Source organism: Coffea arabica, chromosome 3c, assembly GCF_036785885.1.
Source record: "Coffea arabica cultivar ET-39 chromosome 3c, Coffea Arabica ET-39 HiFi, whole genome shotgun sequence".
Taxonomy (NCBI): Eukaryota; Viridiplantae; Streptophyta; class Magnoliopsida; order Gentianales; family Rubiaceae; genus Coffea; species Coffea arabica.
The window spans coordinates 4,282,188-4,299,715 of NC_092314.1; the positions used below are offsets into that span (position 1 = coordinate 4,282,188).

The 17,528-nt window shown below is 32.8% G+C and overlaps 2 protein-coding genes across 2 annotated transcripts; both read right to left on the reverse strand.

Moving 5' to 3' along the window:
- Positions 1-5,208: 5,208 nt before the first annotated feature.
- Positions 5,209-7,900, reverse strand: LOC140037563 (uncharacterized). The gene has a single exon (XM_072081956.1). The coding sequence runs from the start codon at positions 7,277-7,279 to the stop codon at positions 5,441-5,443; it is 1,839 nt and encodes a 612-aa protein (XP_071938057.1). The 5' UTR covers positions 7,280-7,900; the 3' UTR covers positions 5,209-5,440.
- A 3,664-nt stretch (positions 7,901-11,564) lies between these two features.
- LOC140003834 (1-aminocyclopropane-1-carboxylate oxidase homolog 11-like) lies at positions 11,565-16,194 on the reverse strand. The gene is made up of 4 exons (XM_072081957.1): positions 15,435-16,194; positions 14,300-14,621; positions 13,910-14,194; positions 11,565-11,823 (listed from the first exon to the last, which is right to left on the reverse strand). The coding sequence occupies exons 1-3, from the start codon at positions 15,962-15,964 to the stop codon at positions 13,937-13,939; spliced, it is 1,110 nt and encodes a 369-aa protein (XP_071938058.1). The 5' UTR covers positions 15,965-16,194; the 3' UTR covers positions 11,565-11,823; positions 13,910-13,936.
- Positions 16,195-17,528: the final 1,334 nt, after the last annotated feature.

The window sequence follows — 17,528 nt, forward strand, 5'->3', positions numbered from 1 at the left end:
AAAGTGTCCAGATCTAAGATATACTTAATAATAAGGGATAATTTTGTAAACCTCCCCAAGGTTTCTGATAATTGCAGCCACTCACCTAATGTTTGAAAAATTATACTTACTTCCCCTGATGTTATAATAAGACTATGATAGCTTTTACAAACTTTACAAATTTTAAATGAAAAATGAGTTTAAAAGAGAAAAATGGAAATACTTCTTCATCCTGAAACTCTAACTTCATCTAATTTAGTACATTCTACTTTATTCCCAAATATTTTTTACTAGATTCATTAATCAATTTACAAAAAGTTGACCAACCAATTAAGGAGCCATTTATTAAGATAAATATTTCCAAAAATTACTTACCCAAAAACAAGTCCAATATGTCAAAATACGTGGTTTAAATTTTCTTGTAAAAATTTATTTTGAAAATTTCACCAAACGGATAATCGTGATAGTTGAACTTTTAGCATTTAATTTATTTTGAATATCAGAGAGGGATGATATTAGATATTAATTAGATTTTTATTTTTACTTACATCATTAATTGTTACCAAGACGTATATTTTAGGGAAGGTTTTCACAATTTTTTAAACTTTAAGAGAGTGACTGTAATTATTAGAAATCTTAAGAGAGGTTTTTGAAATTTTTCTTAATAATAAATTTTTAGGATAAATTTAAAAAAATAAAAAAAATATTATAGTAAAAGAATTGATCGGTTGAATTGTGGAAGAGAAATGGGTTGGATAGTTTGAAAAAAGAGAATGCAAGTGAAAAGATCCAAGTTCGGAGCCTCCCATCTAATATAAAATAAAAACTTTAGGGTAAAATATAAAAAAAAAAACCCCTTGATTAAGCTAACCTGTAAAAAAATCTCTTATGATTTCAAATCATACATTCCAACCCCTCATTGTTTGAACAAATTTGAAACAACAATGGGTCCGTTTGGATTAGCTGTTTTTGGGGTTGTTTTTCAAAAACAGCACTGTAGCATTTCGTTTTTCAAATACAAGTCCATTTGGATTAGTTGTTTTTGGGGTTGTTTTTCAAAAATTATATAAAAACTTTTACTGTAGATGTTTTATGGATTATTTTTAGATGTATTTTTAAAACATATTCTCGAGTATTTTTATAATTTATAATTTTTATATTTTTACAACAATATATAATTATACATTTATAAATATTTATAAATAAATAAATTTATATAAAAATATATAAATGTATTATATTATATATAATAAATAATATAAATATATTTATAAATGTATAAATTATAAATGAATATTATATAAATGTATAAATTATAAATTATAAATTTTATATTTTTATATTTATATACATTTATGCATTTATAATACATTTATTAATATTTATAAATAAATATATTTAAATATTTATAAATAAATATATTTAAATATTTATAAATAAATATATTTGTACTTTTATAAATAAATATATTCATATATTTATATATAAATGTATTATATTATATATAATACATAATATAAATATATTTATAAATGTTTAAATTTATATTACTATAAATATATAAATTATAAATGAATATTATATAAATGTACATTATAATTTATAATTTATAATTTATAATTTTCATGTTTTTATATTTATATACATTTATGCATTTATAATACAATTATAAATATTTATAAATAAATATATTTATATATTTATGAATAAATATATTTATATATTATTCTAAATAATTAAGTGTATTATATTTATAAATAAATTTATATATTATATATAAATAAATAAGTGTATTATATTTATTTATTTATTATATATTATATTTATAAATAAATATATAAATGTATTATAAGTGTATTATATTATATATAATACATAATATAAATATATTTGTAAATGTATAAATGTATATTATTATAAATGTGTATAAATTATAAATGAATATTATATAAATGTATATTATAATTTATAATTTATAATTTTTATGTTTTTATATTTATATACATTTATGCATTTATAATACAATTATAAATATTTATAAATAAATATATTTATATATTATTTATAAATAAATAAGTATATTATATTTATAAATAAATTTATATATTATATATAAATAAATAAGTGTATTATATTTATTTATTATATTTATGTTTATAAATAAATATATAAATGTATTATATTTGTATTTTATTATATATAATACATAATATAAATATATTTATAAATATATAAATGTATATTATTATAAATGTGTATAAATTATAAATGAATATTATATAAATGTATAAATTAATATATTATAAATATATATTAATACTATGTATAAATGTATTAATGTAATAAATATAACTGTATACATTTATTAATATTATGTATAAATGTGTAATTAATATTATGTATATCAATATAAATGTATAAATATATTATATTATACATAATACATAATATAAATGTATATTATAAATATACATAAATATATATATTATGTTTAAATGTACATTTATATAAATGTTCAATATATATAATATATATTATGTATGTATTAAATATATATAATATATAACATTTATATAAATGTATAATAACATATTTATAATATATATAATTTATATAATATATAATATTTATATAAATATATAAAAATATATTTTATATAAAGTAAAATATTTATAATATGTATAAATAAATATATTTAAATTAATATAATATATATATCCTATACACAATTGAAATATATAAGTTGAAATAAACATATTAAATATGTATTTAGAGTTGTTTTTGATATATTGTTTGGATATTGGTGTTTTTGGAGTTGTTTTTGAAATACACATTTACTGTAGCATTTGGATTGTGAAAAACAATTTTTTAAAAACAGGCCCAAAAATAAGAATCCAAAAATAAGAATCCAAACGGACCCAATGAAAATTGTCAAAACTAATAGAGGTGCACGAAATGGCACAATTACCCTAATATATATGGGCAAAAAAGACCGTAACAACCATTCTAGTTAAGCAAGAATATGGAAAAACACTTTATAGTTGAACAGACCTACGGAAAAACCCCCTATGATCACCTATTGATGGCATCACCATTCTCCACCTTCCGCCGCCACTCTCTTCGTCACCCAAACCCCCTCCCCCTTCTTTTTCCTTCTCTCCCTCTTTCTTCTTCTTTCCCTCTCTTGCACCCGCCTTCCCTCTCCTTGCAGCCCTTTTCCCATGCCTCCTCACCTTCTTCTTGTGACTAGATCTGTTGCAGGAGAAAGGGAAGTGTGGACGGGGAAGGGATGATCTGGTTGCAACCTCTTCCGCGCACCTCCTTGCCTCTCTCTCCCGCCACCAACTATGGTCATTGAAAGGAAAGATAGTGTAGGGAAGTAACCTTGAGGAGATAAGAAGGAGTGGGATACAGGGGAAGAGGAAAGGGAGATAAGGAAGAAGTAGAGTGATGATGGAAGAAAGAGTGGCGGTGGAAAGTGGAAAGTAATGGTGGCAAGAGATAGAGGTGGAGGTAGTGGTGGAGGAAGAGATGATGGTGGTATTTTATTTTTATTTATTTATTTATTTTATGTATAGAAATAAGGTGAATTGTATTTGGGAGTTTTTATTTATTTATTTGTGTACAAAAATAAGATGAGTTGTATTTGAAAATTTTTATTCATAAATTTTGCGTAATAGGTATATTTGAGAGTATAAATTTTGCGTAATAGGTATATTCATAAATTCACAAAAATAAGGTAAGTTGTATTTGAGAGTTTTGGATAGTTTTTGAGAATTTTATGAGCTCTGAGGGGTTTAATAAGTATATTAGCTAAAAATTGATTTAAAAAATTATTTCTCAAGTCAAGCACTTGCAATACAAGCGCATTTATCTCAAACTCGTTAAATTAAATGATTTTTTTTTATCATTTTCACATTAGTTCAAACCATTAAGTATCTGATTAGATGATTGGAAACCACATGGGACATTTTCTATATGTTTGCTTGACCACCAAAGCCTTTTTCTGCATTTTACCCTTTTATTTAATTCTAAGGGTATAATAGGTATATCAATTGAAAATTTATTTGTTTTCAGTACAAATACTAGCAAAAGAGGTGTGTGTACGTTAAATGTGTTAATTCACACGATTTTCGTCACTTTTTTAGATTAGTTCAAATTATGAGACACTAGAATGTATATTTTAAAAATATATGGGGCTTTTTTTTGTAGATTCGCTTAACCACAAGAAGCTTTTCTATATTTTATCCAAAAATTAAAAAAAAAAATGGGGTGAAGTTATTTTTCTGATGAATAATTTGCTCAGAGAAGGCTATCTAACGAGGTCGTTTTGCTTAAGAACTTCAACTCAGGGGGTGTGACTTTTGGGCTTCGCTAATAGCCTAGTAGAAATTAATTATCATGCTTAAACTTCATTGAAAAACCTAAAGAAAAATGAAAATTTGCTTAAAGTAAGTCAAAGTATATTAAAAATAAAAGAAGAATCTGGATATATGATCCGTTTGGATATCACAATCTAGAAAAAAAAAAAAAAGTTTTAAAGATTATTTTATTTACATCATAAATATAATTCTCAATTATCGTTTTATCTTACATACATCACATCATAAAAAGTGTTATATTATTATTTTAAAACAAAATTTTTCATATAATCTAAAACTCGTGTTTAAAATTTTTCAAAACTCGTTGTCAAAACAGTATAAAACAAACGATGTTGTTTTGTCCTTTCCAAGCATTCAATTCCAGCAATCCACCGCATTGAAGAATTCTTTTCAAAAGAGAAAAAAAATAACGCAAATTGCAGGCAGTTAGAGTATTTCTCCCTGACAACGGGTGAAAGAATAGTAATCTGTAGTGTATAATTCCCACCTCCTGCAAGCTATTAACGAAGTCTCTCTCATCTACTTGCTGACTGACTCAGCTCGACAGTTTGGGATAAAGAAGAACCTCAAGCAGAAGATTTGTGATTCTAATGGTCAATCTCCATGCTGCATATCCATTTCTAAACACCTGAGGCTGTAAACCACAAGAAATTCTTGGCGCATCCGACAATGTATTGTATGGATATGTGCAATATTGAGTTGTGGTTGCAAAAGTCAAAAGTGTAAATTCCTTGTAATTTGATTGTCATACTTGTAGTTTTTTGTGGTCTGACCTCACAAATATCAGAAAAGCAACCAGGAGATGCAACTTTAAAAGAGTTGAACTCAAGAATCAGAGAACAGTAGATAAAGAAGGAATATCCACTTTTATACGCAAAAGCTGCTACATACATCAAAGCTAAAGTACTTGAAAACAGACTTCCAATGTGGACCGTCATACATGTGAATCCGTTACTTGCTCCATTTTTGGGATTCATATTTTCTTTGATATTCACATCTGTTAAACTATCTTATACTTGTATTATACAATGCAGAAAGTTGAGAAATTACCACCTAGCATTGTACAAGTCAACCTATACTCAAGATTGAAAAGAAGCCCGAAGTTGCATTTGCCACTCCATACAGTCCTCAAAATCGAAACTGCTTGCACAATCCAACAGAGCATTTTGCTGATGCTCATAGCGGCATATGTAGTTCAAACCAACCAGTAGCTCACAGATTGCAGCCTCCGTCTTTGCCTGGTCAGCAAAGTACAAGGTTTGGAGCAACAGCACATTTGTCTTGGTAACAATCTGCTGCTGCTCAAAATTACGTTCGCTTTGCCACCTGATCATGTTATGCGCCATGGGGGCAAGCCACTTCAGTATCTCATCAAGCCTTTCCTTCCAATCATGGGCCAGAGGAGCATCATAGATAGCTAAGTCTTTCACATAAGCTTTCAGTTTACTCTTCAAAGTTTTTCTTAAGCTTGTTGGCAGCATCTGATAGAGGTCATCCCTGGCTTCCTCACCAACCAAATGTGGATAACGGAGCAGCTTCTCTATCACGATGATAACATTTGCATAATGCAGGGCTAGAGCAGAGCCTCCAACAGAGCAGTCAGGTGCATAAACAAACAGCTTACTTTTGGAGCCAAATTTTGCACCATTTGCCACATTACTTTGAAGTTTCCTTGGATCTCCACTGACGGACCAACTCAATAAACCCGAGAGTGCAGGATGCTCCCTCTTCAAACCATTTGCAACACTGCAACAGCTGGAAATTTGACTAGATCGATCGTAATTAACTGTATCATCATCGTCATCATCTACTTTTGAGGTAGAACTGCTCAAGCTAAGGCATTCCATAAACAACCTTCCAGGCCCTATCCCACAAGTGAAGTTAAAATCCTCAGGACTAAATAAGCCAGCTTCACTTCGCTGCATTCCAGCCTTTGGCCTATCATAGTTGACACCTTTATTCTCCAACACCTTCTTTTCCATCAGTCCAGAATGATGATTACCAACGCTCTTGCTCAAAGTTTGTTTCATCAAGTCAGTCCCTACCTGAACACCACACTCACCGTTTATCTGGCCCGATTTTGCTTCATAATCTTGCTTCATATGACGCAAACTCCCACTAAAACCAACCTGTGGCCCTGAAACTGTACCATTCAAAGAATCCCTCCTTAAAATCGCATCCCCAAAAACCAAAGCAATCCTTGCATAAATTGTACAAACAGTTCTAGCCAACAACTCTACAACCTTATCATAAGTCTGATTCCAAAGGGACACATCCTTCATATGCCTAACATCCTGTTTCTGCCAGACTAACTTCTGCTCAAAGGCCTTCCTACTCTCTTCATGTTGGTTCTGTTGAAACTTCTTAGTGGCAATTTCCAACTCATTAAGAACCTCCATTTCATGGTATAAATTAGCTGTAAAACTGACATATCTTTCCATTTTCCTCACTCTTCCCTCCATATCCTTAACCAAAAATCCCAATTCCTTTACATCAATCACCCCAGACATAATATCCCCATAAACATGCTCAAAACCCTGCAGAGCAGGTATTGTACATTTCTTTCCCAACCTAGATACAACACTAGCAACCCTTTGCAAATCATCAAGTTTTTCAACCAGGGCTAATTCTAAAAGCCTTGTTTCCTTATCAGAAACTAGTTTCTTTATCCCTTCAGAATTCAAGATCTCATTTTTAAGCTTAAAAATTTCACTATCAGCTAAAGATTTGTGAAGATAAATAATCTTAGACATCACATTAGCAACTTCAAATGAAAGAATCCCAATAATTTTCTTCTCTTGCTGGCCTTGTTTTTTATTACCAGAAGATGATTTTTTGGGATTTTCCAGAGCTAAAGAATTCTTGAAACTGCCACTTACCTGATTTCCCATCTTTATTAACCAAGGCTCCGCCACCATCTCGACCAATCCTTCTTCTGGAGAAGATCTACAAGCTCAAGTTTTTGTCTTTTAGATCTGACCAACAGCCCTCACCATTCAGAGGCTTCAAAATGTCCAAAAACAACAAATTCATGGACACACCTTTAGTTGGGGCTTGAAAAAAATGCAACACAGAGAAAAAAAAAGTTGGGATTTTGTTGGGATATAAGGAAGAAAACAAACTTATATTCAGAATGCTGAAAAGGGTCAATGATTTTGTGCTTAGAAAAGTGAGGACAATGCTCATAAGTAAGCAATAGGCATGGCTTCAGTAGTAGTACAGTGCATTCTTGCAAGCATGGTGAAGGTGCAATTGATTGATGAATAGAGAGAAGGAACTGTGGGAGAAAATGGAGGGAAAAGAAGTAAGAATTGATTGGCTTTCAGCAAAGCTTCGGTCTATATATGATTCTGGGTGTAAATTTCATGGATATGTCATGATGTTTTCGAAAAGGCAATTGGAAGTGTTTGAAGGAGGCCAAAGCGTTGTTTTATGGGGGTACCCGTACATCACGTCTGCACCTTTCGTTTTTGTTTTTGAGTTTGTCTTTCTGATTTTCCTTTACTGTGATTTTTTTCTGTTTTTGAGTGTTGGCTCAAATCAAATCTCTTTTATTGAAGGGCGATTAGTGTTCCTTGCGAAATTCTCCATTCAAAGTTTTTTCTGTAAAGGAGCTCCTTTCAAAGTTTCACCACATTTGTGAGGGTCAAACTTCTCGTGTTCAAAGTTTTACCACATCTGTGAGGGTCAAAATCCTAGTGGTCAACACTTTAACCAGGATAAAAAATTTTGAACCAGGACGCTGTTCGGGCATGCATTAATGAACACATGGTGAACTTTAAATAGGGGACTTGATAGGTTGGCCTATACCATGTTGTTTGGAAGTGACCAAGATTTGGAGTTAGTGAAGCGTTCATTGTATTTTGACCAAAAAAAAAAAAAAAAAGAAGTGTTCATTGTAAAAATAGTGAGAGAATCTCTAGGTGATGAGGACTTATATCTCTAGGTGTTGGAGGTTAGTTATATATCAAATTTCAACCCATAACTGACAATAATTGTTCGATAATTTTCACTTGTCAAACAAAAACAGACTTAATTGATATTTGTGTATATTTAATCACGTAGCTTCTGTCATTAGTACAAATTTTAATGAAATTATGATATTTATAAAAGTAAAAATAAAAACGGACTTTTTGATAAACCCTTGTTTGGTTGGCTCTTTCTCAATTTGTAGTTTATATGTTAATAATCAAATTTGTGTTAATTGTGAATTCTTAGCTATTTAGGGGCCATGAGTGTGAATGAAACCTAACATTCGCCTGGTATAGACCATTATGCAATGATGTCTTAAATGTTCTTGGTGAATTCTAGGCAGAGAGACATGTATGATGAAATATGACGAATTTAAGGTCATTCAGAGGCTGGAAATCTCTAGTATTTGGTTGGTAAGAGGGTTGAAAATTCTGATGCGCTTCTATTCTTTTGGGCGGGGTTGAAAAACATTCAATCACAAGTCCAACAGTTGGAAGAAGGTTGGTTCCAATTCCAAAGTCAAACGTGTACGCAGTTTTATCTTCTTCGAGAAGGATACTTTTTTTTTAGAGGGGGGAATTCCATCACGCAATCAACAAGAAGGTTAAAGAGTCCAACGGGTATCCCACGGGCATGCGTAGTTGGATTGGAGTGGCTGAGAAGTTGATGAATACATCCCTCTTTTTATTTCTTGTGAAATTTCCTAAGAAGAGAACCAAAAGCTGTTTGTTCCTAAAGAACGTGGAAAATGCTAGCTAGAACATGTTCGAATTAATGTTGAGGAGGAGAAACGAGATGTGAAAGGATGGAAATGGAAGGAAAGACTTTTACATCACTGTCAAGATTTTACCTTGAAAAGTATAGAGTAATTATGGGTGTGATTTTGGTTTTGATACTCAAATGTATAATAAGAGGAGGAACCAACAAAGAATAGATGGTAACAAGACTTTTAAGTTATGGGATGATTTTGTCAAAAGGTGACCAAAGTTGGAGTTGGTATCTTTGTTCTATATAACAAAGACAAATCTTTCTTCCAACCATGCACTCAAGCAAGAGATCCAAAGACAAAACACAGGATGACGAAAAGAAACGACCCATCCACTACACCAAGGGCACCTAAGCCAATTATCTCTTACTGTGGATTCGGATCAAACATCATGAGATGTACGTGTTTAGATAGACCCGGACAGAACATGCATTTTCGTATCCAGGCATGTTGACCGGTATTTATCCTACATGTTTAGAACAATAAATTAAGAAAATGGAATCTGGAAAGCGAACAATGTAGAGAATCAATCAAATGGAACCAATCAATTCAGTCTTGATTAGTACGTAGTTCCTTTTAACGTTTCATTAGTTGCTGCTGAGGAGCTTGATTGATTGGAATCAGAACATCTACTCTCTTTCGATCATGGGTCAAAGTAAAGAGGAATGTTGGAGTTGCACTGATCAAAGAAGGCTAGTAAATATATCGGCTCCACTACAGTGGGAAACCTGCTCTGTTTGGAAGAAAATTTTTTGTTCAAACTATAGTCGTGTTAAAAATGAGAAAAACGATGCTCAGAAAAGTTTTCCAGAGTTTGTTTATGTATTTTAATTAATTAAAATGCATCCCATTTTCTATCGGTAACATCTTAATTGAAGGACTTATAACTACCCATTAAAGAGGGATAGTGGAGTGGACTATCTCCTAAGTTTCACTTCACCATGCATATGAAATGGTATGGAATGAATTTTAAATCTTTCTTCTTTAATTATGATTCGCAGTGGTAGAGTGATATATTTCCTTTTTTGTTTTAATCAATTGTCAACTCCTACTCAACTCGATCCGTACTAGGAGAGAGCTCAGTTGCGTCAAAACAAAATTAGAAGGAGACGATCCTACCTCTAAACCAAAGAGATGCATTATTTCATATTCTTAAATTTTGCTACAGATGCAGAGATTTAAACCGCTGACCTATAGTCAAGCCTGCACCTTGCACTTCACCTAGGGGTAGAGCTGAACCAAGTAGCTCGGCCCGAGCTCGCGAGCTACTTGGTCAGCAACTCGAGCTCGAGCTCGGTTGACTAAGCTCGATCTCGAGCTCGAGCCGCTCGTTAGAGCTATCGAGTCGAGCTCGAGTTTGGAAATATGATACTCAAAAGCTCGACGAGCTCTATCGAACTTAGTTATTTTGTCTCGAGTCCAGCTACTCGACTCGACTCGACAGCAGCCCTAACTTCACCTTATTTCAATTCAATGTTTCAAGTAATATTCCCCTTCACTAATGCTCGAGTGCATCGACATTAATTTGGTGGACGCCTTATTGTAGATTTATGTCATTTGTATAGCTTGTAGCTATTGCAACTAACTACGAGGGCCTCAAGAGAAAATATAAAAAAAAAGTCTCAAGGTATGCAAAGATTAATTAATAGTTAAAATATAAAACATTTTTTTTATTACTTGGACCGATTTTATATTGAAAAAAAAAAATAGGGCGGCGAACCTAAGTATGTGATGTCAGTCAATGAATTATGGCCGTCTTCTACAAATCAAAATAGTAGTTAACAAACTTACAAGTACTAAGGAATGAAGAACACGATGATGGTTGAAGCGGTTTCCCTCCAAATATGAATGTACGTTTGCAGTTGGAATCATATCCTGAGTGGAGAATATAGGAGAAGGCTGTTGGGCTTGCCCCACGAGTCCTTTTTATGCCTCTAAAATATATACTACTAACTAATTTACAAAGCCTTGTCCATGTCAATATCGGCATGGAATTGGAGGGACGGTTGCTTTTGTTCTTATGTGTTTTGAAGTTTTATGTCTTGCTTTTTGACCAATTGTACAGCTTAAAGATTGATACAAAAAGTCATCAATTTGCCAACCACTATGTACCAACTAGTCAGTAGATAATTCATAATGGTAAACTTAAAGGATATGAAAATGTTGCTTACTTTGTGGGATCGGTTTGATTGGTTTTCAGATTAGCAGACGTCTTTTGATTAAAAGGTTGGACGCTTAAGTTGGCGTCTAGGACTAATTCGATGACAAAACAAATCAGCATCACGTTCGTAATCATATAAACCAAAGCTTCTATTCTTGTCCATGAGTATCAATGCAAAAGGTTCTAGCTAGGAATCCCCAACTTTTCTAAAAGAAAAACTCCCTCCATGGAGCTATAATAACCCTTGCACAGCTTTTTGCAGCATTTCAATTTTGAATTGCTAGCAGTGAACAACTAAGAAACATTAAATCAGAATATGTCACATATATATATATATATATATACATACACCAAGTTGTAAAACATATTAATTAAAATTAGAGTTGAACCAAAATTGGGTAATCATGTTGTGCCCAATGCTTCAGCTCAGGCTGCAATAACTAGCTTCTTACTTTCACCAACCCCTGAAAACAGCCTAAAGTCCTAAACTGCTGCTTTTAAGACCTTTTATGAAGTGGTCTCTCAGCATAGCATATATAAAGTTCCTGCCATCTTTTCTTTTCCTGAATCAAAAAAGCCAAAAATTAATACACAAAACATTACGAGACCTGATGTATTTAGGTATTATCTAGATGCAAAATAAAGTAAAAGGGCTTACTGAAAATGATGTAAAGCAGAAGAAAACAAGACTATTTAGCATTTTGAAGACCACCACCATATATATGGTCGGACCAGTTGGAGAAAAGAGATTTCAAGTCGGCCAGCACATGAATGTAAACTCCGGCAAAAACATGGCATGCCATGGTAATAGAACTCGTGTATATTTCGGAATGTATGTCAAAAACATGGCTAGAGCTTTCAAAAAAACCTATCAGGCAGCTGACCTAAATCAGAAAATTGCTTTCACCTACTGTTGGTTGCTGTCTAAACTCTAATATGATGGCCACTACGCCTGTAGCTATTTCTCTCAGCTACCTGACTGGTAAGCCCACCATTACGCTTGCATGTTCGAGTAAGTATCAAAAGGAGCTTTCAGATACAAACTTCTGATCAGCTTTCTTTTTATTTTTTAAGTAGAAGGTTTTGAATTCAGGAGTTTCTGCGTACAATCCCTTCTACTTTACTGCTGAACCCAACCCTCTTCCTTCTTGATTATCTTGCAAAGTTTACAGAAAAACAACCTCAATTATTTAACTTGGGGAGTTTTGGGTGGGGGGGGGGGGGGGGTGGGAGAGTAGGGAGTAGTTGTAAAGCTGTGCCAGGGGACATATCTTCTTCATTGACATTATTAAAACCAAACAACAAATTAAACAAAAAAGTGATCAAACAAGGGTACCAAAACAAGTATGAGACTATTGCGTAAGTTGACAAGGTCAAAAATTGACACAACTTTTTATTCTTTTACACGTTTTTTCTATTCCCTTCTATCTGATGCAGCCCATGTCGTTAAGTTTATTGTAAACGAATCTCATAATTTTATCAAGCTGTTAAGGGGTGATGCAATTTAGAATACAAAGAAAAATATGATTTTATTTGTTTGGACAAGAGATTATTTGCAAAATATTATTTGATTGCGTCATAAATACATTTAATTTATAACCACCTTTTTATATTTTTAATTATTTTTTTATCTCACATATATTATATCATAAAAAATAAAATAATACAGCGCTCATCCAAAATATTATTTCAAATAATCTCCTATCCAAACAAACGGAGCCTATTTTCAGACAATTATCCTGTGCTGTCATTAATTGGGTGCAGTTGCAAACAGTCTGACCCAAAGAGTCTGACCCAAATATAAATCCTAAACATCCCAAACACGCAGTCTGGACCAAATGTTAAAAATAATTCACCCGATCTTCCGAGCCCATCTTCGATATGAGTGACCACTTGCGTGTTCGTGGACCTTGAATTTCTGGCTTGCTGTCGATTGATTATTTTATTTGATTATAGATTCTGATTTTAAATAATTAATTTTGATAATATTTTAGTTTACTTGTGTATTCAAATTAAAAAATTTTTAATATCAAAAAAAATCTAAAATACTTAGTTAATCAAAGAATAACTTTTACTAATTCTGATTATTCTTTATAATTAAATTTTACAAAAATCTAAAGCAAACGAATTGCATCTGTTCAACTTTTCAGTTTGCCCAATATGTTTTTATTCTTCTATGGTTAGGATTGCCATAATTGAGATATATAATCATAACATCAATATGTGTGATCAATTTGTGATGTACAACGAGCTCAATTTTAATGTTCAAACAATTGAGACCGTGCATGAATATGAATATGAATATGAATATGAATACGAATACGTAGTAGTCCTTGCTTTTAATTCTTGCCTAAACTATCTCCTCCATTAGTGACATTCTAGGTGGGTAGCCTTTTTAATTTCCTAAAACTTAATTTTTCTTTTGGATGAATAATATACTTTTGGCTAAAAATATATTAAATATGCAATAAATTTAAATAGATTTGAAAATCAATTTACACAATAGATCTTAAAAATCAATAAAGACAACATTAAAATTCCAAAATATTTTGCTTTGAGAAAAATTTTGAACATCTTCTTTTGCAAAATCCTACCTGAATATTAATCAGACTTAACAATCCGAGACCTATTTAGTCTAAGGAATAATACCTCAATCAACCCAGTTTTAACTTTCTTTCATGACCTGAAATGTGATAATGCAGCATTTCCATCCATGGCTTTCATTAGGAAGCATTTTGTATACTCTTCAATGGTAGTCTCCCTGTAGACTGGAGGGTTTTCTTCTGACAATAGCTCCTTGATAGGTCCATATGGTCGCGAAACATACCCTTCACCGTATTGTGGCCTGAGGAAACTTGCCACCGAAATTCTAGGTCCGATCTTATTGGCGAGTACTCTATGACGAACACTTTTGAATTTATCATTTGTCACAATCTGCATCAAGAAGGTACCAGTTTTTTTTTTTTTTAATAAAAAAAATTGTGTAATTTCTCCAAATACTAAGCTATATTGTGGAGTAATTATGAAAGCAAAACTTGCCTGAAGCATGTCTCCCAGGTTAATTACTAAGGCACCGGGCAAAGGAGAGACATCAACCCATTCATCTTTATGTAAAACTTGAAGGCCGCCATGTTCATCTTGAAGGATTATGGTCAGAAAATCATTATCTGTATGATCAGCAGTACCAAAAGTCAGTTCTGGTTCAGGACAAGGTGGGTAGTAATGCCCCTTCACCACAAGTCCTTGAGCACAGCCAATGTTTTCAAGGAGCGTAGCATCGACTCCTACAGACTCTGAGACCAACCGTAACAGGATAAGGGCCAATTCCATCGCGCATTTCGAGTATTCAATTGATGTATCCCTGCAGCATAAACAAGTATAGTTAAAGCTTCAAAGAAGTCAAAGATCTGGCATACACGTAATGAAAAGCGTACATGCTGTATATCTATACATTTGTCTATCTCTAGAGCACATATTGATCAAGTGCTAGTAAGATTCCTAAAGTGTACAAGTTGAAGTAAATGTTATGAATATTTGTTTATAGCTTTGATCTGCAAATAGATTGGACTTCAGTATCTGTAATGGCCAAGTGAAATTTAGTACATAACCCTTGATTCCTCTTGTCCCAATGACTAGGAGTTCGTAGCATGACCTAAAATTTTAGTGGATCACAAGAGTGTCTAAAAAGTAGAGGTCGGATGCAAGTACAATTTAAGGATAAAGGAAATGGAATACCTTAATTAGGTTTGGGAGAATTGAGAGGTTGAGAACTCTTTGTAATTTTTACAGTCACGCCTGTAACTTTCTACTTTCCTAGCGTTGTGATAGGTTGAGGTCTTGTTTGGTAACTCAGTTTAACACTTAAATTTAATAAATTCAGATCTTAACATATTCAGACCGTTTGATAACCAAAAATTGAACATCTAAAATAATTAAGTGATACTAAATTTTCTAGATAAAACTTGTTTCCAAAATTAAGTGATAAACCATTTATTTATCACTGAATGTGATATGCTCTTAAATGTATTAGATATAACATTTAATAATTCAATAATTTAATAGATTTAGACTTTAGATTTCATATTTCAGTTTTATCAAAAGCACTCTTAAAAGCACTCTGACTCTCGAATGTTTTATAGTACTAGAGAAAACAAACGGAGCAAGAGATGCAAACCTGCAAACCAAGGGAATTTCTTCAGGTTCTGGTGGACAAGGAACCATTTTGAAAGTAATGGTATCTTTCCATACGGCTGCCTTTGAATAATACAGATCAATGTTGCTGTGATACACAACTTTTTTTGCCAGATCCCGGCTATAGTATTTCCTTTTTGCCTCAGCTTCTTGTTCGTGAAAGAAGCGCACCCCTTCCAGCATATTGCCTAGTGTAACTTCTGGTATTCCATGATTGATTACCTGAAAGAATCCCCAGTTTTCACATGCATGGCGTACCTGATTAACAATCTCGGAATGGTTAGTACCTCTCATGTCAATCACAGGAACGCGATAATCAAGCTTACTGCTACTGCCGGATTTCACTACAGGAATGTTGTGCTCATGGACAAACATACGAGGAACCTTAGTAACTCCTGCGTCGAATAGTCCCTTGACGCCGGCTTTGGAATCATCAAAGGCTTTCAATTCCCTTTCGCGATCATAACTGGGGAAGGCATGTGATTCATCTTCTCTGCCGCCCGCGACAACCATTTTGTTCCGCTCTTAAGCTGGGGCCTGCAAAGGCTGGTTAAGCTAGAAAAAATCAAAAGCCTGATTCAGTTTCGAAGAAATGTGAACAGGGATGTTGATCGCTGAACTTCAAAGTTCAAAGAGAGAGAGAGAGAGAGAGAGATGACTAGGCTTTGATGATTCATCGATCGATTAAATGCACAAATTGATCTGTCACACAATTTGATAATCACTTGTTTAAACACAAGTCTTGTCGTGCTTGAATCATGCATGTGGCCAAGAAATGGAAGGGGACTAGTCCTTTTTCTCGGTTAATATTCACCGTCTAAAAGTTACTCGTACCCCTATTTTAACTTATTCTGGGAGGATTGGATCACGAGAAATCAATAAAGATTAAACTATACCATCATTGTATCGTACCGACGTATTACGCGCATCTGAATTTAAGAAAATGCATATTATGTGGCAACTTTGATGAAAGATAAGATTTGAACCTTCATCTTCCGCACCACAAAACATACGAGGGCCACCTACTCTAGAGATAGTTTATTAGAAAGGGGCTAGTAATCGAAGATCCAATAAAACATAGAGATAACCATCTTACGCTACTGATGATAGGGCAGACGTTGTAAGCCCAACTAACACTAATTACACAACGCAAATAATCAAAGGAGACAACTGGAGCTTGGAAAGCCATGTTGCTAAGGTCGATACAATTTATGTCGATGATTATTTCTAATTTCTAGTTGATCCAGGACTGAGAGCCTTGAAATTTTTAGACCAACCCGGGCCTGTTGTTGAGGAGAGACACATGTTACAAAAAAAAAAAAAAAACAAATGTGAATATTACTACAACAAATCTGGTCAATAATCAGAAATTTTGTGCTATATACAGTTTCATTAGTCCAATTTTAAATTAAACGTGTCGGAATCATAGACTACACCATTTTCTAACAATTGGATAGTTACTCAATCCAGTTGGACGAATGGTCACAACAATTTGATATTATACCCTATTTTGATTGCACCTATAACAATAATTGTTTAAACCAGTTTGGAAGAATGGTCACAACAATTTTTGTAATATTTTATTTCACCTCTAACATTTTTTTTTTTTGTTTAAATCGACAAAGTACCTGCAATAGTGATGTCATGGCTATACCTATGAAGCCCAAATTTGTTGGCCCAAATAATTGTCTTAGGGCTATGTCTATGAGGCCGTTCCAACTTCTGGTGGGCCAAAGAAGAGGAATTGCTACAAAATTTTCTCTCCGAATAACTTCCATCTTATACACGAGCTTTTGTTGAAAACAAAATTCTTCAGTCTTCATATTATATGAACAATGCAGTGTATGACTTTAAGGTAAAACATGGTTCACAAACACCAGAAAAGGCCAAGCGTATAAAATGATTGAAGTAAGTGAACGATGTGATGTAAACAGTACATGATTGGCTTAAACAAGAAGTATGTCATATTTTACCTTCTTTTTACTATCAACCTTCTCTCCACTATTGTTCTTTCATAGGAGGGAATCTTGATTTCAAATCAAGGTCTTCCTTGCTCGTACTCTGTTGCTTTTGTTTT

Bases quoted from the DNA above. Each gene is read 5' to 3' on its own strand.
- LOC140037563 (XM_072081956.1), bottom strand. From the start codon at position 7,279: ATGGTGGCGGAGCCTTGGTTAATAAAGATGGGAAATCAGGTAAGTGGC.
- LOC140003834 (XM_072081957.1), bottom strand. From the start codon at position 15,964: ATGGTTGTCGCGGGCGGCAGAGAAGATGAATCACATGCCTTCCCCAGT. The intron at 14,622-15,434 runs GTTTGCATCTCT...TTTATGCTGCAG, and splicing joins GAAATTCCCTTGGTTTGCAG to GGATACATCAATTGAATACT. The intron at 14,195-14,299 runs GCAAGTTTTGCT...TTCTTGATGCAG, and splicing joins ACCTGGGAGACATGCTTCAG to ATTGTGACAAATGATAAATT.